This window comes from Cricetulus griseus, assembly GCF_003668045.3.
Source record: "Cricetulus griseus strain 17A/GY chromosome 1 unlocalized genomic scaffold, alternate assembly CriGri-PICRH-1.0 chr1_0, whole genome shotgun sequence".
Lineage (NCBI taxonomy): Eukaryota > Metazoa > Chordata > Mammalia > Rodentia > Cricetidae > Cricetulus > Cricetulus griseus.
In genome coordinates, this window is record NW_023276806.1 from 160,146,636 (window position 1) to 160,174,494 (window position 27,859).

General features: G+C 42.5%; 2 protein-coding genes and 1 long non-coding RNA gene across 4 annotated transcripts in view; 2 read left to right on the forward strand and 1 right to left on the reverse strand.

Annotated features, from left to right (window-relative positions):
- The window catches only part of Fgd6 (FYVE, RhoGEF and PH domain containing 6), a 122,784-nt gene extending 118,144 nt beyond the window's left edge, over positions 1-4,640 (forward strand). The window contains exons 19-21 of the mRNA XM_027392647.2: positions 716-844; positions 2,119-2,267; positions 4,382-4,640. Coding sequence (XP_027248448.1) covers positions 716-844; positions 2,119-2,267; positions 4,382-4,418 — 315 coding nt within the window. The 3' untranslated portion in view covers positions 4,419-4,640. The remainder of the gene's footprint in view (positions 1-715; positions 845-2,118; positions 2,268-4,381) is intronic.
- A 6,909-nt stretch (positions 4,641-11,549) lies between these two features.
- Positions 11,550-27,859, forward strand: part of Nr2c1 (nuclear receptor subfamily 2 group C member 1) — a 56,101-nt gene continuing 39,791 nt past the window's right edge. Inside the window, exons 1-4 of one of the 2 annotated variants that reach the window (XM_027392648.2) lie at positions 11,550-12,021; positions 22,403-22,475; positions 26,289-26,483; positions 27,652-27,730. In XM_027392648.2, coding sequence (XP_027248449.1) covers positions 22,422-22,475; positions 26,289-26,483; positions 27,652-27,730 — 328 coding nt within the window. In that variant the 5' untranslated portion in view covers positions 11,550-12,021; positions 22,403-22,421. Of the gene's footprint in view, positions 12,022-22,043; positions 22,186-22,402; positions 22,476-26,288; positions 26,484-27,651; positions 27,731-27,859 lie in introns of those variants that run through there. The other variant, XM_027392649.2, reaches the window with a different exon arrangement.
- On the reverse strand, positions 12,018-21,115 carry LOC118239477. Its single transcript, XR_004771720.1, has 3 exons — positions 20,871-21,115; positions 13,098-13,306; positions 12,018-12,489 (listed from the first exon to the last, which is right to left on the reverse strand). It is a non-coding gene; the product is annotated as an uncharacterized LOC118239477 (long non-coding RNA).

Genomic DNA, 27,859 nt, shown 5'->3' on the forward strand with positions numbered 1-27,859 from the left:
TTCCAGAGGTCCTGAGTTCAATTCCCAGCAACTACATGGTGGCTCACAACCATCCTTTATGAGATCTGGTGCCCTCTTCTGGTGTGCAGATATACACGGAAGCAGAATGTTGTATACATAATAAATAAATAAAATTTAAAAAAAAAGGCAGTATTCCTAAGGAACTTGTGAAACTGGTTCCTATCTTACCTCTGGGCAAAGGGTTATGTGGCTATCCAGTGCCTATCAGGCTAGCCTCCAGGCTTCCTCAGTACCTGTTACACATTTCAGAGTCTGTGCTAGAGTCCTAGCCCTTCCTACCTCCTCACCTAACCCTAAACCCCCTCCAGCCCATAGGCTTCCTGTAACTCCACGTTCTCACTATGTTCTCTATTCACCACCCCTCACCCTCCAACTCCCCCACCCCCTCTTCTCCTCCCTCTAGCAAGTAGCATCAGTCTCCTTCTGTGTCTGCTCTGAACTCTTCCAGTTGCCCCTGGCTGTTCTTACATCTACAATAAAAACCTTAACCAATATCATGGGGCAGTCATGTGGGCACCCTTTACTGCACCCTTTCCCCCATTACAGAGAACACCCAGTGTCTTCTGAAATGTTACGGTTATTGCTTTCAACAGCTAGTGGTTGCAAGTAACTCACTCAGCCTTCTTGTGTTGTTTGTTGTTGCTGAGAAGTGGTCTATGAACCACAGAACTACCTGTGGAACTTCCTTTTCCAGGTGTCAGCAAACACAGAAGACTCTACTATGAGTGGCTACCTTTACAGATCCAAGGGCAGCAAAAAGCCATGGAAACACTTATGGTTTGTCATCAAAAACAAAGTACTCTATACATATGCTGCAAGTGAGGTAAGATGGACGCTTGAGGGTGACTTTCGGGTCTTGTTTTAGTTCTGTGGGGACTGATGCAGGGTTTTGCAGAGCTGAGGGTGTACACGGGGCCTGGGCATGCCAAGCAAGTGCTGTTTTAGACATGGGTTGGCAGTGCTCATTTTCTGTCTTTGGTTTTTTTTTGAGACTGTGACTCACCAAATAGCCCAGCTTGGTTTATAACTCACCATTTAGCCCAGGTTGTCTGTCCTCAAACTCAGTCATCCTTCTGCCTCAACCTCTGCAGTGCTGGGATTACAGATATGAGCCGCCATGCCTGTCCTGTTACTAGTGCTTTAAATGTGAACAGTGTTTTCTTCTTTTCCATGAGCTCTTATCTTACTCCAGTGTTAGGAATTTTGAAGAGTACTAAAATGCAGGTATTTCTGTTGCCGTGTGACTGCTGCTTTACACAAGACAGGGATTGCCACTCTCCCAGCCTCTCTGTTGGTGTCTCCAGCTTGTACTGGTCAGGCATCAGCACAAATAAGATAAGCTTTGTTGTCAGCTGTCTCTAGCTGCCCTGATCTGTGTTCCAGCAGCCTGAGAAGGCCTCTAGGGAAGCAGGGTGTGGTACCACATGCCTACAGTCTTGCAGTTGGATGGTACAAGTCAGAGAGACTCAAGAGTTCAAGGTCAGCCTCAGTCATAACTGAGGAGTTTGAGGCCACCTTTGGGTTACACTCGACTCTAGAATGAAGGAAGGGAGGACCAGGAATGGTGGCACTTGCCTTTAATTCCAGCACTTCGAGGCAGAGGCAGGTGGTTCTTGGTGAGTTCCAGGCCAGCCAGGGTTACATGGTGAGATCAACAAACAAAAAAGCGGTGGGGTAGGGAAAAACAAAACCTTTGGAGAATCCAAGCAGGAAAATCACTGTTAGGTCTGCTTGGGCTATAGAGTGAGACCATGTCTCAACAAACAACTAATCCAAGTCCCAGAGTTCCTCCATGGGCTCTGTCTGGGTAAAGTAACCTACTACTCTAAGCATTTGGTGTCTCCATCCATAAACTGAAAATAAGGTAATCGCCTGCTTTCCTTGGCTACAGTGAAAACAATGGGAAATTCAGTGGGTATAAACTTGTTGAAACCTGGCAGGTGGTGAGTAGGTGGCTCACTGCTGATTAAGTAAAAATAAGCTGTTAGAATCACTGTGTTGTGCCTTAAATTGAGCTATAGAGATCAACTTTGCAAACCTGAATTACTTCTTAGCCTAAGAAGTAATTCCTGTCCTCCCTTGTCTGTCTTAAATTAGGATGTGGCAGCTTTGGAGAGTCAGCCTTTATTGGGATTTACCGTCACTCAAGTCAAAGATGAGAACTCTGAGTCGAAAGTGTTCCAGCTACTCCACAAAGGCATGGTGTTTTATGTGTTTAAGGCGGATGATGCCCACTCCACTCAAAAGTAAGTGGTGCAGATTTCCCTTTGCCACGGGGGACTGCTAGGTGTTGTCTTAAATGGCATTTTAAAAGCACAGGGAGCAGTTTAAATTAAAGATCCCAGTTAGAAAGATTTAACCTAAACAGAAGATGAAAATAATGGGTAATCTTGTCCATAGTGTGTATCTGCGCTTGACCTGGGAGGAAGTGCTTGAAGCTGTGCTCTGAGGGAAGCAGAAGTGCAGGCAGAGCCCTGCCTGGCCTTCAGGGAGGGCAGAATTCCCCTATCCACCTGTTCTGTGGACCAGCAGAACTTAAAAACAAACAAAATAACTACTGGCTAACTTACTACTGTGCAGTAAAATCAAACACAATAAGAGGCTCATAGGCTGTTTCCAGGGGCTAAGTAGAAGGGAACAGATATCATTTTAGATGGTCAAGACCAGAGCAATCTCCTCAAAATCCCAGCAGGAATCTTGAGGTGTCGGGAGACTGTTTAACCTACAGGTGTGTGCCTGTGAGGTGAAGGCCCTCTGAGCACATAGCTCAGCTGAGCTCTCTCATTTGATTGATACCACCCTAAGGAGCACACCACTGTGTTCATTTCTCTCAGCAGGCTTCAAAGTTAAGTGCTTGGGATACAAGGCAGCACTTTGAGGATAAATAGGGTGGGCAGTTTTTTAGGCAGTTAAGAGTTAATGTGCTAGAATTGCATATCTATCTGAGTATCAGCCAGGCACAATACTACACTCTGAAAAACTCCCCCTGCACCTATCAGCTTTAGGTTATGCAGCAATGTACAGCTGTTTATCCAAATAACTCCTTAATAAGAATTAAATTGCTTGTTTGTGACAAGGTTTTATTAGGTTTGATGTGTGTGTGTGTGTGTGTGTGTGTGTGTGTGTTTGGGTGTTTGCCTGCATGTATGTCTGCACCACATGTGTGCCTGGTGCTTGGTGGAGGTCAGAAGGGATGATCAGGAGTTACATACAGATTGTTGAGCCACCATGTGGGTAGGAGGAGCCGAACCTGGCTCCTCTAGAGCAGTCAGTGCTCTTAGGTATTGAGCATCTCTTCAGCCCCTGTGGGACTTCTTTAAAGTGTTCTGTTGTAGTATAGCATAAGCTGTTTGCACCTAAAATTTGAAATTTTGGAAATTCTGTCCTTGAAATTTGAGCTGAGTGTCTTAGGGGCTAGTCTGAGGTTTAGGTGATTTCAGATGTTCATAGCTTGCTCCAGTCCTTTCTTATGTAAGATGATTCTTACTGTAAGAATCATTTGTCAGTAAGTGTCAGGGTGTCAGAGTGGAGTAGGTTTCGGGGAGTCCAAAATAACAAAGAGCAAATGCAGATAGCACAAGCATATTCCGAGTGACTGCAGCTGCGTCTTTCTTGCCAGACGAGACTTTGAGACTCAAGATTTTGTGATGACTTCAATGAAATTTTGGAAAACTTTGTAGTGTATGTAAATTCTTGATCTTAGAATAGACCAAATGCTGGATCAGTTCCTTTTTGTTGAGAAATTTGGAACAAAATTGGTTTAGGGGACATACAAGGGGATTTTGGTTGGTAGACTTAAGGAAAAAAAACAGGTCCATAGCAAAACTCACTGAGTCAGAACATCAGAAAGAGAGGAAAGGAATTGTAATAAGGGCCTTTGTTGACATATCTCTTCCAAAGCCAAGTAAACACACATACATACATACATACATACATACATACATACATACATACATACACACACACACACACACACACACACACACACACACACACACTCTTAACATTTCTTTATTTCTTTACTGTGGGCTGGTGGTTAGTGTGGAGGTCAGAGGATAACATGCAGGAACAAGTTCTCACCTTCCTTCATGTAGGTCCCAGGGACGAAACTCAGGTTGTCAGGCTTGGTGGCAAGCGGCTTTACCCACTGTGCTTTCATCCTAGGAGGTTTTAGACATTTACACATGAAGTAGTGATGCCACTAAGAACACACTTTCCAGGCCAAATGTTGGATGAAATTACCAAATAAAGGGGAGCTTCCTGTGTGCCATAGGAAAGATCCTAAATCAGCAACTGTGTCATACTCATAGGTGTCACATTTTGGGAGTTCAGAAGTCTAACAGGTATCTCTCATCACCAGGTGGATAGAAGCATTTCAGGAAGGCACAATATTGTAGCAGTATTGGCTTCATTTCCCCTGCGATTCCGACAAGGTGGAGGCTCAGCTCAGCCGAATGGAGTAAAAGCTATTTCGAAGGCGTGTAAAAATGAACACTGCCAAGATAAATCCAGCCACAGCCATTAGAAGATAAACTGTTTTGCTAGGTATATACAGTTCTTAAAAATGTTTTTCATGTATGTTATTTATTAAAATGTTGATGTTTACTTGCTGGTCAAAATTGTTTCTGAGACTCACTGAATTCTAAAGTACTGTTTAGAGATGCAAACTTACCTTAATACTGTATGCTGTACACTATTATTGTCCACACTATTGTCTCTACCTTACATCATGACACCTTCACTATTTTTAAATCTGCAAATAAAACACACATTAAGGAGCACATTTCCATACAATGATTGGTATAGAAATTATAATTACAAAATTGCTGGTGAAAATGCATATTTTTGAATCACTAAACCTAGATGAAATTATTTTATATTGCAATAGAGATCCACATAGCCAGCTTCTACCTCAGCAACTGTGAAGTGAAATCCCAGCAGTCTGTACTGATAACTGTGTCCCCAGCCTCACCCCCCTCTCAGTCCCATAGGATCTTGCTAATTGCCAGGCTGGCCTTGAACTAACTATGTAGCTCAGGCAAACCTTGAGCTATAGTCTTCTGCCTCAGCTTCTGAGTGCCTGGACCTAAAGACCTGCACCAACACATCTGCATTTAAATACAGACCACACCCAGTCTGTATTTAAAACTGCCAGTTTGGTATAAATGTGATTTTTTTTTCTTAGTTTCCTGAGACAGAGGCTCACTCTGGAGTCCAGGCTGGTCCAGAACTCATTATCTAACCCATGCTAGCCTGGAACTCACCTGCTTGACTTCTCAAGTTCAGGAATTACATATGTGTGCCAGCAAGCTCAGTGATTTAAAACAGAATATGGCAGCTAATGTGTTACCCAATATCCCTTACTATTCTTAGGAGTTTGGAACCCAAGTCATTGTTGGTATTTATATCTAAAAGGATGTCATGTTTTCTGCAACATGTATTTAAAAGTGGTCTGAAATCACCATCACATTTTTAAAGGAAATTTTATGCTACTTTAATTTGTTTCCTTGACTTTTAAAATTTACTCTTCCTCTCACCCTCTGTCTCCTTTGAGACCCAATCTTTCTGTGTAGCCCAGGCTGCTCTCATCCATCATCCTGCCTCAGCTCACATATACTGGGTTACCAGTCAGTATCCCTCATTAGGAAAGGTCCATATTCTTTTTGTATAACAGTAGTAGCTGTCCTGGAACTCACTCTGGCCTCGAACTCACAGAGATCCACCTGCCTCTGCCTCTGGGAGTGCTGGCATTAAAGGTGTGCACCAGCACTGCCCAGCTAGGGTTCATATTCTTAATTCTGTCACACTTACTATTTAGCATGTAAACCCCCTTACACATAAAATTGTTGATTAGCAACAGAAGAATGAAGCTAACATATTTAAAATTGTTTCGGTGTTCAACTATTCTGTTGAGTGTGAGTTTAAACTATCAGCTAAAAGGCAAGGTTATCCACAGAATATTATTTTAAAAGATGCAAGAGATTTCTGCTTCTTTATATAGATCATTAACTTATTGTGATGTCAGTCATTGAGAATTATATCCTGATTACTATTTTTTCATCTTGAACACATTCATGGGGCCTTTTGAATGCCATTTACTACAGATAATCTAGACCTGAGGTAATGTAGTTTTTCGTGGCTGTCTCTGGCTGTGGCATAATTTGAAGCCCTGTGCAGTCTCACATAACCCCACATGCAACCTTCCTTGCCACAGGTCAACCTGTTCTTTGTCACTCTATTTAATTGGGTCACATAAATGTAAATATCTGTGTAATGTGTGTAGTGTATCCCTTTGGAGGCCAGGGTTATTTATACTTTATATTTCTACCTTTGGTCCTCTTTTGAATTCTCAACCTCTTTAAGATTTGCTCATAAATTTCAAAAAGTCAGTATTCTGAATAAAAAAAACAATTCAAAATCTAAATGTATATAGAGAGGAGTTATCGAACAAGGTAATTCTTATGTGATGAAATTTTTATCTGATTATAATTGCTAATTGCTTAGTCTTATAGAAAGTTTTAGAGAAGACAGTATACAAGTTATCAGATAGTGCCCCCTAATAAAAACATTCTAAATGCATTCCTGTTCCTCCCCGATCCTTTCATAACCTAGTAAATATGGTCAATAATTTATTTAACCTGGCTCATTCAGTGGCAAACAAGAATGTATTTATGATTTGCTATAAAAGTATTTTTAAAAACATTACTGAACCCAGGGTCTCTAGGCAGGCACTGTACCCATGAGCTACCTCCATTGCTAACATTTAAGGGTGAACAATACCAGTGCAGTCTGGATGTGGGGAACATCTGATCTGGATCCCAGGAATGTTGCTTATTCCACATACATGTGCTGTTGTCAAACCTTGCTCAGGGCTCCCAAGCTCAGCTAGAAAGTAGCCTAGACAAGATGGCAGGCTGAGCTAGGAGAGGTGATATTCTCGGTACCCCTAAGCAGTATGCTTCCTCTGTCCTCAGCAGCTAAATGCAGAAGACACCCCCCCACACACACACACACAATGTCCTAAGAGAATGAAAAGGGCCATTCTTTATATTATCCCATGTTTCTGAACCTCTTTCCATTTTCTGATGTGAGCAGTATCATTCTGATTTCCCCAACTGCCCTAGTTTTCTCCAATAAGAAACTTGATTCTTTATTTACTGACATTTAAAAAAAAATGAAGTCAGAGGACAGCAACTTTAAAGTATGCTTTTCTTAGCAGAATATATAGAAGGCCCTGTAGGAGTGGAGGAACCTACAGTTTAAGAGCCTAATGTAGTCATCAAGCCTATGGGGGTATGTCTTGATTGTGCTTCCACTGTGCTCATTGTAATCAAATTGCTGGAATTTCCAGAGGTAAATCCTATGTCATTGTACTGTAAGATCCTTAAAGATAGATACTATGTTTCTTTTATCCATTTCTCCTGGATCTTCAGATATTTAATTGAAAACAGTGAGGACAGGATTCCCAAGGTGTTTTGAGTCAAGACAGCTTCTCTGCCTCATTCTCAGTGTGTCCCTGCCTCAGTAACAAGACTCCTTACCGCTGAAATACTCTCACAAGCCGTATTCTAACTCACTTCTTATGCCCACTCTCCTTACCATCCTGCAAGGCCACATCAGTGGCATGACTAACACTCAGCTTTCTTCCCGTTCAAGCCTGTTTTCTTCTGCAATAAAAGGACACCATATGGGGCTCTATAATCTGACTCTTAAATCCTTCATGTTCCTTCCAGCCTCTTTTCCCTGCTGTTATATCCCTTTATGGCTGCTACAGTCTTCCCTCTGAGCTGGGGGCCCAGTACAGTGGCACACCACTTGCCTCCTATGTATGAGGCTTAGGGTTCGATCCCTTATCTAGAAAAACATTTTCTTTTCTGATTTCAATGCCTCCTTTGTGTGGTCTGTTCTAAAACTTTGCCAGAGCCATCTGCCTGAAGCAGAATTCTAATTTAATTCCTGTTCCTGTAGACCTCAGTGGCATTCCCAGTTTGGCACGGAACAATTCCTCCGATCCCATACACTCCACATGAACCCACTTCAGCCTTTCTGTGTTCATAGTTTCCTTTGTTCTCATGTCAATCAGCACAGCTCTGCTTCCTTGCTATCTGACACTTCACAGTGATGGGATGCTTTTCTCCACCCCCTCCTTTAGATGGGCTCTTCCCTGTGCTCTGCAATCTTCAGTTCATAAACAGACTTGCAGCGTTCTTACACATTCTGTTCTTGAAAACAGCTGACCTTGTTCACTGGAGATTTGCCACATCTAATGAGAATGTCTTACATGCAGTAGATAAATGTTTGCCTGTTACGCATATTCTATGGGTCCTGAAAAAGTATCTTCAGCCCACATACTCTGGTGCCTACACCACCTTTATCGTTAGTTTCTAAATGACAATCTGTAGTGTTTTTCCCTTGTCAGAAAGGTTAGTTACTTCTAGGAAAGACTCTTAAGAAGGAAAGCAAGTTTATGTACTACTCTGCAGAGATGGTAGTAGTTCTAACTTGACTGCTAGAAAAAAAGAATATAAAGGTAACAGGAGCTTTTTTAAAAACTAAATATAAAAATATTTTTTTTTCCTTTGGGGTGAGGAGTGGAGGGAGACAGCATTCCCTTTCCTGGAGTTACTTGGCTGCCTCTGTGAACCAGTTTCACAATACTTTTTAAAATGCCTTCTAATGTTTTTCTCAGTACTTTTTTACTTACAGTGATAATGGTTTGTATCTTATTGTTCATATAAAGATCATTTATAAATAAAAATAGCATTGTAAATAATGTTAATATGTATTATAATTTGTACAAAATAAATTTACTATAATGCCTGCTGCTGGTGTGGGGTCCTTTATTAGAGTTTTTGTTTTTTTACTTTTTTTTTTTTTTTTGACACCATTTCATCCTAATTGGCCTTCAGTTTTCAGGCCTTCCACCTCAGCCTCTTTAGTAACTGGGATATAGGCATGTACTGCCAAGCCCAGCTTTGGTGAAGCCTTTTAAAACATACCTTAAAGATGAACCTCTCTGCCACCACCACCCTCCCTTTGCTAATATATGACCAAGGGAGACATGTCATCTACAGTGATGTTCCTGAAGTGGTTTATGTTTCCAAGACTGATTTATTTGTTTTGTTAGTTTTGAGACAGGGTCTCACCCTGTAGTCAGGCTGGCCTAATATTGAGAGCAGTCTTCCTGCCTCAGCCTACAAAGCAGTATTACAAGTATGAGCCACTGTGCCCAGCCCCAGCTTTAAGCTTTAAAACATCAACTTCCTGTGACATAAGTACATTAACTGGAGAAACATCCCTTTGAGCATGTGGTTTTTTTTTTTTGTTTGTTTCTTTGTTTGGGTTTTTTGGTTTTTTCGAGACAGGGTTTCTCTGTATAGCTTTGGAGCCTATCCTGGCACTCGCTCTGAAGACCAGACTGGCCTCGAATTCACAGAGATCCTCCTGCCTCTGCCTCCCGAGTGCTGGAATTAAAGGCGTGCGCCACCAACGCCCGGCCTTGGCAATGTGTATTAAGCACTGAGAAAAAAACAAACAAACAAAAAAACATGGTAAGGACTCTCTTTCCCTTGAACCCAGTTTGCTTTCATAGTGTACACATTTGGGACAAGCTTAAGGTTATTGAAAGAGCTGCTTTATAGCATTGTGGCCAAACCAAACAACACTAAAAGGTAGAGGTAGACTTTCAGAGAGCTAAGTATGAAACATAGTTCTAATGGCTAGGGAAGGGTGCATGTCCCTTTCCTATGTCTAAATACTTACTTCCAACAGGAAATGGCAGCACTTTTTTTTAAAAAGAGGCGTAGCCCAGGCTACCTTCAAACTGTACAGCCATGGATGGCTTTAAGCTCCTCTTCCTACAGCCTCTGCCTCCCAAGTACTGGGATTATAGGCATGAGGGAACATAGGAGACAATTGTTCTGCCTGGTTCACCAAAGTTTTCATGTGCCCCCACCTCCAACTTGGGTTTCTACTCTGAATCTGGCTGCTTTTCTACAGGGCTTATCTAGATGCAAAGAAAATTTCCAGATCATCCCCACCCCACCGAAAGGTGGAAGGTAAGGGAATAAGGAGAGAGAAAAGAGAAAGACAGAGTTGCCAGCAAGAGAAGAGTCCAGATCAACTCTTACAGTCTGAACCACACACTACTTAGAATGCAGGTCGGAGATTCCTGTCAAAGGTGACCCGTTAGGACATGATGGCCCATCAGTGACCTTCCGTTTTGCAAATCTTTACTGACCATCAGCAGCTGTTAAATATCTGGGGATATATAGCCTAGCAAAATGAACAAAAAGGAGCCTTTAAGAATGTAACACACAGTTGCATTGCATTCTTGCTCTTTACTAAAAGCACCTGTAAGACCCCCGGAAAGCTCAGGCTTCCAGGATCTTAGCCCAGGACCTCGGCCACCCCAATCACAGAATGGAGGTGAAAGCTTGATGCAAATTGCATGAGGCTTTATTGTTGTTTAACGAGCTAACCCCATGTTAGCTCGGGTCTTTGATCCACCCGCCATGTCAGATGGCTAGCAAAGACAGTTTGAAGCCGCTGCGTACAGATCTTTATAGGGCAGCATAAGGGGAGTGTCTAGGGGTATGCACAGGCTCCGGATTGGTGTGCCTCCAGGCTTGGAGGGTTTGCCCTTTGTTGATTGGTCAACTGGTTAAGGCCCATAGGCCCTCCCAGGTGGTTGCTATGCTCTGTGTGTCATTGCTGTGTGGTTGTCTGTAAAGCACACCTAGAGCCATTAAGCATAGCACCACCAGCTAACTTCTGATTGGTTCCTTGCCACGAGGCAGGCATCTGACCTCTAAGTGACCAAGGCAAGGTTATAGCAAGCATGTGTTCGGCCATTATGGCTGCCGAAATGGGCAACTGGCTCCTTCACACCCAAGTACAATTTGACGTGATTTTGCCTCCGCTTGTTCTCATATTGCAGGGAAGTTGTATGTGATTGGGTTCTACCCAGACTCCTTAACACACTATAATCTATGAGAGTGCCTATAAAACCAAGTCCAGTTTTGCAGAGATCAAAGACATCTATCCCAAACTGATTAGGTTGTTTACTGTTACTCAAAACTTCCTTTAAGGGGCTGGAGAGATGGCTCAACAATTAAGAGCACTGGCAATTCCCAGTACCCATGTGGCCACTCACAACTATCTGTAACTTCAGATCCAGAGGATTTGATGGCCTCCACCAGCACCAGGCACACTTGTGATGGATGCACAGGCGTAAGGTTCAGGTAAAACACCCAAATCAATAAAACTTTAAAAAAAAAAAATCCTACAGCACTGGAGAGGAAGGTGGGAGGACCACGTGTTAAAAATCAAGTCTGGGTTTCCAACAGGTCGGGTTTCAAAAGACTTTCGAATTTCTTTTTTTTAAGATTTTTACTTTATGTGTAGGGTGTTGGGCCTGGACGTATGTTGGTGCACCAGAAGGGGGCACCAAATCCAATGGAACCGGAGTTACAGAAGGTTCTGACCGGTCGGTCCTGTGGGTACTGGGAATCAAACCGAGATCTCTGGAGGAGCAACAAGTACTCTTAACCATCGAGTCATCACCCAGCCCTCGGTTGTCGTTGATTTCTGATTATGCATGTTTGGGTATGTGCACACTGACTGCAAGTGCCCTCGGAGGCCCCGGCGCAAGTTGCAGGTCTAAGAACTTGATGCTCAACTCGCAGGACATCTGACCGACACGCGGCGGCGGAGGCGGCGGTCTCCCTCCGCACCTGCAGGGGGCAATCGACTTCCAGAACCGCCGCTGGACTCCGGGGCCTTCGGCTTCACCCAGGGAACGTCACCGCCGCTGGCCGCTTCGCCACCGCGCTAACGCGCAGGCGCCGAGCGCACCGCGCACCGCCGAGCCGAGGGAGGGGTCACGAACTCTGACCCCCACCCCCAAATCCACAAACCCAGAAAGCTCCCCTTGTCCCCTTGGCCTCGGCTACCCTCGCGTCAGCTCTCTCCAGCCCAGCGGCCGCCGCGGCGGGAAGGGTAAGTCGAGTGCGGGACGGCCCAACCGCCAAGCGTCGCGGCCCGGGGGCCCGAGCGCCCGAGTGTCCGAGCGCCCGGTTCCCCGAGTGCCGGGAGGTAGCGGTCCGCCCGAAGCTGCGGGAGCCCGGGCGGGGACGGTGACCTTTCACCCTCGGGGAACGCTTCCGTCTGGGCGCTGCTTCCTCCGCCCCGGGGCTGCGCGCGTGGTGGGTGCTGGGCAGGGAGCGGCGGGCCGCGGACCCCGGGGCTACGGGGTGTCGCCCTCCGCCCACACTTGATTCTTCTTCCACCGAGGGAACGTGCAACCGTGGCGATTGTATCTAGGAGGAGAGGTGGCCCATGCACTGGGCTCATCCCAGCTCCCGGTAGCCCTTTTGTTAAGAGTCCTGTCTCCAATTCCTGCAGGTGGCATCTCATGAAGGGCAGATATTGGCAGGTTGTCCCTTAGCCTTCAGTAAGCAGGTCAGCCTGAGTTGGAAAGGACAAGCAAAAAAAAAAAAAAAAAAAAAAAAAAACTTGAAGTTAAATCGTTTTAGGGCTTTCCCCACCCCCTGAAAGTTAAAAGTATGCTTCAGACATTGAAGGAGGGGTTTTGTTTTGTTTGTTTTTTGTTGTTGTTGTTTTACACAGTGTCTGCTTGTTTACCCAGTTGGGTAATTGTTTTTAAAACTTTATGTGTCCACTTTGGTGAATTTAGAAAGACATTATTGATCTGTTCTATTCAAACTGCAAAGATGAAAATCGTTTTGGGAGAGTGCTTTAGGAATTGTAAGTTTGGGGGATAAAAATCCAAGTAAATGAGAGAAGATTCCAGGAAGGTGAGAAACGTGGAAATTTATTGTGGACCATTTACTATTGATGACGAGCACGCTGGACTAACATGCTGGGCGACCCACAGGAGGAGCCAGGCTGGGGAAGCACCCTGTAATCCCAGTCCCCTGGAGGTTAGGATCCAGGCTAAAGATCGCCTGGAGTTCTAGGCCAGACTGGTTTAGAAGCTATGTATCCAAACCCCAGAAGACCTGTAGAAGATAAAGGAAAGGTAGCATGTCCTTAGTATCAATATGTCCAGTAACCTTTGACTGTGCATCTTGAACCTTTGGATACAATGTAATTTTTCCATTGGCGGTCATTCCAGAGGTCTGTGGTGGAAGGGTGGTGGTAACCAAAGTTCATGTGTCCGGCTCATTCTGTACTGCTTCCTCAGTCTGGTTTCAAACTCCTAACTCTTGTTTCAAAGCTGTTTTCGTGTTATTTTCATTGTCATTAATGAAGATAAGTATGTCTGTTACCAAAACAAAACAGAAACACGTGGTGCCAATAAATGTAACTGGTTTCATCATTCTGTGTGACACAGTTGAAAGATTTTGAAGGGGACAAATCCATGGCAACAAACCCTAAATAGCTACTGTGGTGTGATGAAGTGTGTAATTCCTATCCCAGTGATAGCCAAGGCAAACATTATACAATAAGTAGAAGACCGTCTGTGCTCTCACAATCAATTCTCTCTCTCTCTCTCTCTCTCTCTCTCTCTCTCTCTCTCTCTCTCTCTCTCCCATTTCTAGAAAAATGGGACTCTGTTCAAAAATTTTAAGAATTAACAGACGTTTGCTTGAGTCCCACTCAACTCTTCTTGTACACTGGATCATTCAGAAATAGTGTGTAAAATGGAATTTGAACCAGGTCTCAGAGATAAAGTAGGAGATTGAAATAGGGTATTGAGGATGTTGCTTTCCATGGTTTCTGTTCATCGTGATAAACTGCTAAAATGTTATCTTAGTGACTCCTACGTAGGGAATCCCTTGGACTTACATCGTGCTTTGTAAACCTGTTGACATTTAATATTGGAGTATGAAGGAATATGAACTTTCGATTTTCTGGGGAGGGGAAGATCCATTAGATTTTCAGAAAAGAATTAATTTATATGTATGGGTGTTTTGCCTGCATATCTGTGTGGAGGGTGTGTAGTGCTCTCAGGGGCCAGAAGAGTTGTCAGATCTCCTGGAACTAGGTGGGTGGAGGAACTGATTTTAGGCCTTTTGAAGGACATCTTTCCTGCCTGAGGAGGTTGTTTTTATTTATAAAATCATCTCTATGTAAATGTCTCAAAAGAGCCAGTTTTTACCCTGTTGTTTTCATGTTAGCTTTTCTAGTAAAACTTTGGATTTTATCTTTTAACATAAATATATTTCAGTTACTTCCTTGAAGCAACATTTTTAAATAATTGAATTTAAAAATAATCTGGCAAATGTCTTGAGAGCCATAAATCATTATGAAAAAAATGAAGCTTATGCTCCATCAAAGACATAACTTTATTGTTCAATTTCATTGACCTTTGACCTTGACCATTTTGAGAGCCGTCTTTGCACGCTTCAAAGCTCTGTAAGCAGATCCCATGTGCCAGTATTGGAAACAAAGACAAGAGCACAGTTCTCAACAGTACTGCCAAGCACACCAACTCCGTGCCTTTTGGCTACAGGTGCCTCCTGGTGGATCATTTAGCAAGTAAAAAGTACGTTTGTTTGTCTCTGCAAACCTTAACATATGCTACGAGTCAACATGCTCCCCTACAGTTTCTCCAGCAGCTTCTATGCAAAAACTTAACGAGATCTTTTTAGCCATTACCCTTCATTTGAGAGAAAAAAAAAATTTCATTGGTGTTAAGATCACTGTTTTCCCAGCTTGTATGCCCTTCCACGGGGCAACAAAACAGTTTTCCAATATGCTACCTTCCTAAACATATCTTTTGGTTTTTTTGTTTTTCGAGTCAGGGTTTCTCTGTGGCTTTGGAGGCTGGTAGGCCAGAGATCCACCTGCCTCTGCCTCCATAGTGCTGGGATTAAAAACGTGAGCCACCACTGCCCAGCCCTAAACTTATCTTAAACTATCTAATCTACTATCCGGTGTAAGGAATACTGGTTGTGTCATCTAGCTGAATTACAAACTTTGACTTCCCTTAAACCTGGTAATAAGCTGCTGGCATTGGTCACATTAATTCTGGAAATTCTGTTGGAAAGAGCACCTTTCAGTAAAGAAATCGTGAATTTCATCACTAGCCCTGTTCTCTTAGAGGCCCTGAGGAATGAAACCTCTTTATGGGAACCACTGCTAACATTTTAATGATAACACATTCCCACTGTATATGTAACACACAGAGTTTTTACAAGTTAGTGAGAGTCTTTGTAGGATACAAATAAGTGCTTTTCACTGACAGTAACAACTTCTCAGAGCTTTTTTCTCCCTTTATCTGAAGAATACAAGGAACATTTAATTTACTCTTTTGGTTTATTGTAGTGTTGCATATTTTTATTCAAGTGTCAACTTGGCTACTTTCTTGTCTGCAGCCAAGTTTTCATTAAAAATCAATCTGGGGGTGTTTATTTTTCATATCTTCATGATTATTAGAAATAAATCTATATTGCAAACATTTGACTTTTTTCTTGTCAATTTGGGTATTCTACAACTGGCTGGGAAGAGTTAGACAATTATCTGTAACTAAAAAACACGTGTGTCCTAAAATACAAATGAATAGTGCTTATAATTTTTAAAGTAAATGCTAGCTTTAGTTTATGAATTTGTACTTGTGGTTAAATTTTAAAATGCTGTTTATAACTGTGCGGTGGTGGTCCACACTTGGGAGGCATCGCAGGTGGATCTCTTAGTTTGAAATCAGCTTGGTCTACCGAGTGAGTTCCAGGACAGCCAGGGTTACGAAGAGAAATCTTGTCTCAAAAAACCAAAATAATACAAATAATAAAAAAATCTAAAGATAAAATAAAAACGGAGGTGGGGAAGAATTGGGAGAGGGGAAAAACTTGATCAAAATATATTGTATTAGCAGAGCATGGTAGTGCAGGCTTTCAATTCCAACACTCAGGAAGCAGAGGCAAGGGGATCTTTGAGGTTGATACCAGCCTGGTCTACAAATTGAGTTCCAAAACAGCCAGGGCTATACACAGAGAAGCTCTGTCTTGAAAAACCAATAAACCTGTGTGTGTGTGTGTGTGTGTGTGTGTACATATATAATTATTTTTAATGAAAAATTCATTAATTATGTGTATGTGTTGGGGTGAGTGCACATAGTGTAAGTGTCCATGGAGACCAGAAGAAGGTGTCAGATCTCTGGAGCTAGAGTTATAGGTAGTTGTGAGTTACCTGACAGGGTGCTGGGGATCCTGGTCTGCGGCAAGAACAATACGTGCTGGTAACTGCTGAGCCATCTCTCTAGACCTCACAATAGCAGTTTTTAAAAATCATGCTATAATTCATACAATCCAAAAGTGTATTTGTCTTATTTTTCTATTGCTGTGACAAACCTCCATGACCAAGGCAATTTATGAAAGAATTCATTTAGCTAGGCAGTGGTGGCTCATGCCTTTAATCCTAGCACTCAGGAGGCAAAGGTAGGGGGATCTTGGCCAGCCTGGTCTATAGAATGAGTTCCAGAACAGCCAAGAGTACACAGAGAAACCCTGTCTTGAAAAACAAAAACAGCTTTTAATTTGGGGGTTCTTGGTTCCAGAGAGCTAAAGTTCATGACTTCCTGATGGCATGGTGCTGGGGCAGAAACAGAGTTTACATGTTGAGACAGCAAGCAGAAGGCAGAGAGAGTGTGCACGCTTCAGGACTAACTGGAGATTGCAAGGGCTTTTGAAACCTCAAAACCCACCCCAGGGACACAGCTCTTCCAGCAAGGCCATATCTGCTGATCTAAATGATTCCACCAACTGGAAACAAAGTATTCAAACATAAGAGCCTATGGGGCCATTCTCCTACAAACTACCACACAACTAATTTGATAATTAGATGCTGAAGAAAGATGGTAGGAAATGTTTTTTTATAATAATTATGAATAATTACATAATTGTTTTACGTAATTAAACTGTTATGTTCCTATAGGAACAGAAAAGTTTGTTTCAGGGAAAGAAACTTCAAAGCATCCAGAATTCTGAGCTGAGGTGTTTGGGGCAGAGTTCGTCAAGAAAACATGTACAGTACAAAATGCACACGTTCTGTGTTCAAAACAAAGGCCTCAGTGATGTAGCTCCATACAACTCGGGTGGACCTATGCTGCCAGCAATACCTTGGGTTTACTGTGTATTTGATTTTGAGTTAGTTTTTTGGCCATTACACATTTAAAAATCTTACAGTTACCAGCTTTGTGGTAACTCCTGTGGTGACCAGTAAATGACCTTGTGTGGCATAGAGACCCATAGTTTAAGAAACTGAGGGCTTTTTATTAATTCAACCATTTCTATGAAAGGATGAAGAGAGGAGGTCAAGGGGATTGTGTGAGAAATCAAGGCTTTTGAAATTTAATTTTATTTAGTCTGTGTGGGTATTTTGCCTGCATGTATATCTGTGTTGCATGTTCATGCTTTGTGACTACACAGACAGAAGAGGGTGTTGGATCCCATGCAACTGGGGTTACATACAATTGTGAGCCACGAGCTGGGTGCTGGGAATCAAACCCAGGACCTCTGGAAAAGCAGCTGTAGCTCTTAACCACTGAGTCTTCTCTCCAGCCCTCATTCTCCTGTTTTCTATCTCAGGCTAATAAAAGTACAGAACCCTTCAATTGACTAATTTAGTTATCTCTTCTATAAGATTTTGCTAAATTTTCCTTTAGCTGTGTTCCTCTGGGCCCTTTCCCTCACTTAGCATTGGGTTCATTCTGCTAACAAGTGGAAACTTATTGCCTGCTAAAGACCATCAGCCATGGGTATATTTTCACTTACATGGACTCTTTAACTTCTCAGAGAGATAGATGGTGTTGCTGGTCTTATTTCTGAAAAAGCCACCTCAAATTAACAATAAGGATAGTGTACAATAAACTGTGCTTTAGTAGCTATTACAATGGGGATTACAACTCTAAATTCTAGCACTCTGTAACAGGCTGACCATGAACTTGAAACTCTGACTCAGCCTCAAGTGTGGAAAGTAAACAATTTAACATTTTTGCTGTACAGTGGCAAATTACTTCTCTGGGAAGGTAGAATAGATTAAGCCATCAACAGTCTGAAGAATATGTTGGCAGTTGCCTGTAATCCCAGTACTTAGGTAAAAGCAGGAGGGTTAGGAGTTCACAGTCATCCTCAGCTACATAGCAAGTTCAAAGCCAACCAGGGCTACCTGGGACCCTACTTTTAAAAATAAGTCTGGAAAGATGGCTCAGCAGTTAAGAGTACTGGCTGCTTTCCCAGGGGACCCAAGTTCCAATTCCCAGTACCCTCATTGGGCCAATCAATGCTGCCTGTAACTCCATCTTCATTGTATGTGATGCCTTCTGGCCTCCCCTGACATCTTCATTCCCATGTACAAATCTACATATGTGCACATAATTTAAAAAATTAAAAATTTAAAGAAGAAAAATGCCTGTTTTGTCTCATTTTTCTATGCAGTCCTGAGCACATATATTGATCAATGATTGTGTGACATTCAGAGTGAAGAGAAAAGCCATTATCAAGGATGGGGGAGCATGGTAAAACTGCAAGACTTAGGGTTCTGTGCAGCTATAATGTAGAGTTTGGCAAACGACAGCCCAAATTCCATAGGTAAAAGCCAGGCTGTGATGAATATTGAGAAGATAGGTGATAGTAAATCTGTTCGTTTGATCTTTTGCAAAATACTAAAGTGGAGCCTGGAGAGATGGCTTGCAGGCAGAGACGTGGGCATTACTAGGACTTGCTGCCCTTTAGCTTAGCCAAGAAAACGTGAGCTGCAGCTTCAAGGAGAGACCCCTCTTCAAAGGAATAGACAGGGTGATGGTGGAGGGCACGCACGCATGCCCTCTTCTGGCTCCACACATGCATATGAGCATGCACACAGTCACACACAAATAATACTTTGTTAAAAAATTCGAAGTTGCAATTAGATGAGTCTTATTGGACTTTGAGGGCAAGATACTTGAAGACAAGATGGTTGTGATTTGGCTGTCCTCAAGGACATGAAAGGAACAACACTTAGTGTAAACTTCAGTAGGTGGCGGTATTGAAACAGAAGTTACCAAAAGACAATGATAAAGTCATTAGAAACTCAACTTCAAAGAGAGAGTTGTTCTTGTTTTGTATGCTTGCTGCTTTGTGTTTCTGGGAGTTGAGCTCAGGCCTCTTCTGGCATTCTAGGCAAGCATTCTACTATGGAATTCTCTCCAGTTTAATCATGTTTACATGAAGATAGAGGAGTTATGATTTAGAAAGACATTGAAGGGCAGTGGTGACGCACGCCTTTAATCTCAGCACTCAAGAGGCAGAGGCAGGTGGGTCTCTGAGTTTGTGGCAAGCCTGGTCTACAGTGCTAGTTCCAGGACAGCTAGGGCTGTTACACAGAGAAACCCTGTCTCGAATCCACCCCAAAAAAGAAAGACAACTCAGTGACACAAAGGAATGTAAACAGCTTTGTTCAGGGGACTAGAATGTTGGCAGTGTTCTAGCTGTCTCTATATGTTATTTGTTATAGCCTGGGCCTTCCAGCCATGGGCTTTGCACAGTGTTTGCAGTACTAAAAATGGATTCCCTCCTGTGAAGAAGCAGGCCTCAAGTCATAGCAGAGAGCAGTTGCTTATTGCCATAACAGACTTACCACTGTTGTGTGTCCCACTTGGGGCAATTGGGGGAGGTTCTTCTGTGTATGTTTATCCTAATGGTTGTTGAATAAAGCACTGTTTGATCAATGAGGCAGCAAGTTAGGCAGGACTAGGAGTCAAAGAGGATTCTGGGAAATGTAAAAGGAAGTCTTGTGATACAGGCAGGAAGCGACACAGCAGGTAGCCTCATATATAAGCAAGGGCAAGAAGTAAGTTGTGGCTTTCTCTCTTCCTCCTGCTGTCTGCTCTGCAGTCCCCATGTGACTTTGGAAGAGGATGCCAGCAGAAGGCGTCCTCCATAAGTCTTATGATTATGGTTGATAATTACTACTGAGTTAGCAGATGAGAAATCCTAGCCAATTGGCCAACAGCATTGTAACCTAATATAACTTTCTGTGTATTATTTGGGGCCCTAACGCAGTGGCAGGTGGAACTCGGGTGGCTTCAGAAGAAAGACTTATCATTATGGGGAGGGAGGCATTTTAATGATCAGGTCAGGAATGTCACATTGCAAAGTCTATACCTAAGTAAGATTATAGGTCATAATCCCCCAGCAGCCTGCACAATACCTTCAAGCACCTTCAAGCAGGGAAGAAGCTTCCAGCCCAGTTCCAGCCTGATTTCTCTTGTGTCCTGTAACCAGTCTGGTGTCTTCAGCAGTGGGGTCTTGCCATCCAGTTCCCATGGACAACCAACAGTAGTGGCAATTGCCTGTAATGTCTGTGGGCTTCAGAGACCTTCCTGACTAATAGCTCACAGGAAGCAGCTTACTCCAGGCACTGGGATTTCCATATAATAGCATGTGACTTATAGGAGACACTTTATCCACCCACACAGATAGAGCAGCTTTTTAAAACATATGTCATTGATCGTTGTCCCCCATCTCCCCCCCCCCCACACAGGGTTTCTCTGTGTAGCTTTGGAGCCTATCCTGGCACTTGCTCTGGAGACCAGGCTGGCCTTGAACTCACAGAGATCCGCCTGCCTCTGCCTCCCGAGTGCTGGGATTAAAGGCGTGTGCCACCAACACCCGGCTAAAACAGATATGTCTGAGTATACAAAAACAGAATAGTAGGGCTTGAGAGATGGCTCAGCAGTTAAGAGCACTGACTGTTCTTCCAGAGGACCCAGGTTTAATTCCCAGCACCCACATGGCAGCTTACAACTGTCTGTTACTCTAGTTCCAGAGGGTCTGATATCTTCACCCCAATGCACATAAAATAAAGGTTAAATAAATTATAAAAAAAAAAAACAGAATAGTTACCTGAACCCCCAGCACGCACCCTCATCAGCTGACAATGTGTTCAACATTGCTAGTATACAGCCAATCTTGTTTTGTCCAATCCGGTGGTTCTCAGCCTGTGGGTCACAACCCTTTGGGGGCAGGGCGGTTAAACGACTCTTTCATGGGGGTTGCATATCAGGTATCCTGAATATCAGATACTTAAGACCCTCGGAAAGCCCAGGCTTCCAGAATCTTAGCCCAGGACCGCCGCCACCCCAATCACAGAGTGGAGGCGAAAGCTTGATGCAAATTGCTTGAGGCTTTATTGTAGTTTAACGAGCTAACCCCATGTTAGCTTGGGTCTTTGATCCACCCGCCATGTCAGATGGCTAGCAAAGACAGTTCGAAGCCGCTGCGTACAGATTTTTATAGGGCAGCATAAGGGGAGTGTCTAGGGGTATGCACAGGCTCCGGATTGGTGTGCCTCCAGGCTTGGAGGGTTTGCCCTGTGTTGATTGGTCAACTGGTTGTTATGGCTCATAGGCCCTCCCAGGTGGTTGCTATGCTCTGTGTGTCATTGCTGTGCACTTGTCTGTAAAGCACACCCAGGGTCGTTAAGCATAGTGCCACCAGCCAACTTCCAATCGGTTCCTTGTCACGAGATAGGCATCTGACTTTCTAGTGACTAACTTCTGATTGTTTCCTTGTCACGAGGCAGGCATCTGACTTTCTAGTGTCTAGGACAAGGTCATAGAAGCACATGTTCAGCCGTTATGGCTGCCAAAAGGGAAGCTGGTCCCTTCACATTACGACTCATAACAGAAGCAAAATTACAGTTATGAAGTAGCAACGAAATAATTTTGTGGTTGGGGTCACCAATACAACATGAAGAGTTGTATTAAAGGGTCACAGCATTAAGAAAGTTGAGAACCACAGGTCTAGTCCCTCGCACACCCTGTGGTGACATATTGTTTCTAATCTAATAAATTCACTGGGGATCAAAATGCAGAGCATAGAGGTCAGGCAATGATGATACACACCTTTATTCCCAGCAGCGATACTAGCTAGCCAAGGAGTCCAGGTAATGGTGGCACACACCTTTAATCTCAGGAGACAGGCTGATGGGTCTCTGTGAGTTCAAGGCCATCCGAGGTGACACAAGAATGAATTAGTCTAAAAGAATAACAGAGCTCACGCCTTTAATCCCAGCACTAGGGAGGTTAAAAGGAAGAAGCAAGGAGTCTCACATGAGATTTAGTTTCCAGACAGGGAGAGCATTTGCCTCGGAGAATTCATGGAGAGCATTTGCCTCTAAGGATTTGTGGAGACACGATTGACATTGAGCTTGGTAGAGGTAAGAGCTACTGGCTTGACTGCTTTGCTTTTCATCTTCAGCTTTAACCCTGATGATACCTGTCTCTGAGTTTATATAATTTGTGTTACAACATCCCACTATCTTAACTGGATTATTTTAAAGAAAATCTTAAGCAAAATATAACTTCACCATAATATAAATTCTTCAGTAAACATTATGTGTATAATTCTAAAAAGGCCTTTTTCATCTTTGGCAGATATTTTAACAATTAGATCATGGCGACCATAGAAGAAATTGCACATCAAATTATTGAACAACAAATGGGTGAGGTATGTCTAGTTTACAATTCATTTTCTGAACTACCAAACTTTCATTCTTTGTGCTAAATGTCTGATTTAGGTTTTGGAAGTACCAGGGTGAGCGATTGCCCAGCTTTCAGATAGCTTTTCTATGCAGTGAGAAGTAGTTAAATAAGTGCAATAGAATACGGTAAGTACTTTGATTATAATGTATATGGTGCTGTGGAACACACATATACAAAATGTTTATAACAATAAAAAATAAATGAAAAGCTAATAAAGAGTTAGAGTGGGAGAGTATCTGATCAGAGAACGTTGTTTGGGATTAGGAAAGCTGGGGCCAGTCTTAAATGACCATGTCTTAAGTTGCTTTGATATGGCATATGTTTTGGGGGTGTTATCCACAAGTTTGTGACATATTACTCCCATAGACACTGTTAATTTTGACTCCAGTCTGAATTATTTTGACCATGTCTGACATGGTTATTTTGAAGTGATTAAAAATGTTGGGGCAGCAGGGTAGTAGTGGCACATGCCTTTAATCCTGGCCCTTAGGAGGCAGAGGCAGGCAGATCTCTGTGAGTTCAAGGCTAGCCTGATCTACAGAGCGAGTTCCAAGCCAAGCTTCAAATCAATACAGAGAAACCCTGTCTCTTAAAAACAAACAAATAAATAAAAAAAAAAAAAAGTTGGCATATCTGGCCTCAGAAGCAAGCCTCAGAAAGCAAACACTACCTCTTCTTAGAGACCTTCCTTAGCCTCTGTTCACTGTAGGAAAGAGAGACAGGCCCTGCTATACAATAGCACCCAATGAAAACCAGTCTCAGGGGCCAGGGAGATGGCTCATCCAGTTAGAGGTGCTTGCCACTAAGCCAATGACCAGAGTCATCCCCAGAACTTGTATGGTGATGAGGAAAAAAAAAAAAAAACAAACTCCTGAAGGAGTCCTCCCTCCACGTGCATGCTATAGAGTGCATGTACACCCATGTGCATGCACACACACACACACTACACACATTTGCCCAGACAAATAAATGTAAAAAACTTAAAATAGTAAAAATAAGCAGGCTCCTTAGAAATCTGCAGTATGATATAGGGTGATTGGTTAAAGGTCTGATAATGATAACTGGACTAGACCTTTGAGATGGCTTAGCAAGTAGGGGTAGTTTCTGAGCAAAGCTGGTAACATGAATTCAAACCCTGGGCCCACAAAAGGGGGCAGGAAGGGAAACAACTCCACAGGGTTGTCCTCTGACCTCCACATACATACACATGCGAGCGAGCGCACACCCCGGCGCGCATACACACACACACACAGTCATGCCCACATGCACACTAATAATAGGATAATAACTAGGATGGGATAGTTGGTGTTAAAAACACAAAACAAATATCCCCATAGTTCAATCAAGTTGTATCATAACCATACTACAATAGGGTTGGTAAAGTTCAACTACATCATATAAGTAAATCATGTGATAATAGTAATGTGATAGTGAGACTGAAAATTAAATCTTCCTCAGGTTATTATTACTTATAAAAATATTGATTTGTCAGGCTATTGGAGATAGAATAGAGGCAGGAAGATCTCAAGTTCAAGGCCAGACTAGGTATAAATAGAGGTGAACAAAATGATTAATTTTTTGTTTTGTTTTTTTGGTTTTTGAGACAGGGTTTCTCTGTGTGCCTTTGGAGGCTGTCCTGGAACTCAGTCTGTAGACTAGGCTGGCCTTGAACTCACAGAGATCTGCCTGCCTCTGCCTCCTAAGTGCTGGGATTAGAAGGTGTGTGCCATCAAGGCCTGGCCAAAATGATTAATTTTAAGAAAAAAGATTAAAGTGTTTACGACTTAGTAAGACAAAATATCTGTTTCTTCAAAGCTCTCCCACCTCTACACCCTGATCCCACACTGCAGCTGACTTTTGCAAAGCTACTCGTCATGTTTTGGTGTGCTCTCTCCATCTCTATGTCTTTGTCTCTGTCTCTCTCCGTCTCTTTGGTTTTTCAAGATAGGGTCTCTGTGTAGCTCTGGCTGTCCTGAAACTGCTCTGTAAGTAGACCAGGCTGTTCTTGAGCTCACAGAGATCTGCGAGTTAACAGAAATGTAAAACAACACCACTCTTACTATTACATATTTAGTGGAGAAATAAACTAGTTTTCATAAAACATTACTTTCTATTCGTGAATAATATACGAATTATTTTTAAATGAATAAAGGGTTTTTAATTATCTTGGAAATTTTATTATGCTTCCTCCCACCCCCAGTTTCTTCATTTTATACCAGAATATGGCTTGAGGTCTCAGGAGCTTCCTTCTACAGGTGTACACTGGATCTTCTGATCTGTCCCAGCAGCCCTCTGGTTTACAGACAGGCAGTCATGAATGCAAATGAAAGTTCTCCAGGCCTGGCCTTGGGCAGGGGTTGGGGGGACTTAGCCAGAGCATGTATTTGTGAGTCTGGAAATAGCAAGACATACCCTTCTGTAACCAGGGACTCTTCCATAAGATCATACAGCTTTACCCTGTAGTCATTCTAGCCCATGAGAAACTTGGCAAAATTGCATGTGAGAATGGCATTTTTGGCATGTCCCTCCTCTTGGGCTGGGTCCTTCCCATCTCATTGATTGTGATATGTATGTCTAGTTTGATATGAGAGCTGGCTCCAGATTTATAGAGTGTAGAGGGGTCCTGAGACCTGAGAATTGCTTGACTAATTATTGATCTTCATAGAAGACCCAACTTTATTATCTTTTCTTTTAATTCTGTTACACTGTAGTAAATACCCTTTTACTCAATTTAATGTTTCAATCCATCGACAGATCATTCATGTCCCTAATTCTCTTTTTTTTTTTATGTTCCTAATTATCTTTTCTAAAAGCTAAATTAACATTAGATAACCATACAATTATTTTTATTGCTACTTCATAGCTGAAATTTTGCTACTGTAAATAAACAAATAAGTAAGCAAATAAACAAATAAATAATGTACAGTAAAAGCTCATTTGATTTTGGTTATCACTATTTTGATGCCTTCCTTCAAACAAATATTTTTGTAGATAGAGGTTTGCCAAAGGTGGTGTGACCAACAGGGTAAGAATTGCTGAGTGAGCTGGGTGAAGGCGCACACCTTTAATCCCAGCACTCGGGAGGCAGAGGCAGGCAGATAGATCTCTGTGAGTTCGAGACCAGCCTGGTCTACAAGAGCTAGTTCCAGGACAGCCTCCAGAGCCACAGAGAAACCCTGTCTTGAAAAAACAAAACCCACCAACCAACAAACAAAACAAAAGAGAGAGCGAGAGGGAGAGAGGGAGAGAGCAAGAGCGAGATTGCTGAGTGAAAGAAGGAAGGCATCAAAATAGTGATAATCAAAATCAAATGAGCTTTTACTGTACATTATTTATTTGTTTATTTACTTATTTTAGTTTTTTGAGACAGGGTTTCTCTTTGGAGTCCTGGTTGTCCTGGAACTCACCTTGTAGACCAGGCTGGTCTCGGACTCACAGAGATCCGCTTGCCTCTGCCTCCCAAGTTCAGGGATTAAAGGCGTGTGCCACCACCACCCAGCTGTAATTTTAATAAATTTCATACATGCTTCTATCAGAATTTCATTTCAAGGAGAGTTGCCAATTAAAAGGTATATAATTGGCTTTTCTAGCTTTGTTTTGAGGTTAGAATTGATTTATTAAAGAAAAACAAAAATCAGGTATGGTAGCAGATGCTCTGGAGACTGAGCCAGTAGATTGTGAGTTCAAACCCAGTCTGGCCACATAGCTAGACCTGTCTCAGAAAGCAAACAAACATGATTGAGTTGAATCCATTATTAATGTGCCATGGTTGTGTCAGATTGTTACAGAGCAGCAGACGGAACAGAAAATCCAGATTCTGACAGCACTTGACCATAGCACACAGGGCAAACAGTTCATTCTGGCAAACCCTGAGGGCCCCACCCCAGGAAAAGTGTTCCTCACCACCCCAGATGATGCAGGTGCCAACCAGTTGTTCTTTGCAACTACTGACCTCTCCATGCCACACCTCCAGGTAAACAACAGTAAAAAATGTCTGTTTTCTTTTATAGGGAAGCAACTAGCAGAAGATTTGACAAGTAAATCTGAAAGGAGAAACTAGAACTCCTTGCTAGCATCCTAATAGCTATACCTAATGATGAGCTCTTTATACACTATAATAGGCTCAATGGTTTACCCAAGGCCACCTCACCTAGCCTCCGTAATGGCCAATTATGTGGTGTCTTTGTATAGCAGTCATATTTGCATGATTATAATTGATCACTTTGATAGCATTTTTATGCTGTCACTTTGAAGGTTGGAGGCAGCAGGGCTCATTTGTTTAACACAGGGTCTTACTGTGTAGCACAGACTGCTTTAACTCTAAGATGCACCATCATGCCAGCTTTATTATATGTTCTGCCAGGTCACTTCGTTTGGAAAGATTCTGAACTGTCAAAGACAATGTCATGAAAAGTCTTAGAACTTTTAGAATAATTAGACATATTTCTATGAATAATTTTATATATGAATAATATTAGTGTATATGAGTGGCTTACATTTAAAAATACTTGTGTATTTGTGTCTTGAACTTTTTTTAAAGATGTATTTACTTTATATATTATGTGTGTACCTGCAGATATGTGTGTGTAACATGTCTGCAGGTGCTTGTGGACATCAGAGGAAGGCATCACTCCCTGGAACTATATATGCATATTGGTTGTGAACTATCTGATATGGGTGCTGGAAACTGAACCTGTGTCCTCTACAAGAGCAGCAAGTGCTCTCAACCACTAGTTGGATTTGGGTGTTTTGGTTTTGCTCTTGAGCGTTTCACTATATACCCCTGGCTGGACTGGACCTAACTATATACCAGGCTAGACTTGAATTCTCAAAGATCCACCTTTCCTCCCCACCCTCCTCACAGCACTAGGATCAAAGGGGCATGCCATCAAGGCCTGCTCATTTGGGTTTCTGGATGGAATTGTTGTGACTATTGTGGAACAAGGAAGAAGATACTCATAGTTTTTGCCTTGTATAACACTGAACTGTTTTTTCTGTGTGTGACAGAAGACTAGCTTAACTGCTATATCCATAGCAATAGCTCTTAGTCAAAGTGAGAAGTGACTCTGACTCTTGTGTTCTTCCACTGTTGGACAGCATGAAGCTGTTGCTGATCGATGACGGTTTTCTTCTTTTAAAAGCTCTTTACAGAAAATTCTCCTGACCAGGGGCCAAATAAGGTTTTTGATCTTTGTGTAGTGTGTGGAGACAAAGCATCAGGTAAGGTTAAAGATAATTCTGTATATGTTATACTGTTAAAGTAATTGCTTCTCAACTGTGTTCCCTCTAAAATTCAAAAATAAATAGAAGACTATGTTTTATGTTTCATCTTTGTGGCCTATGAAACTA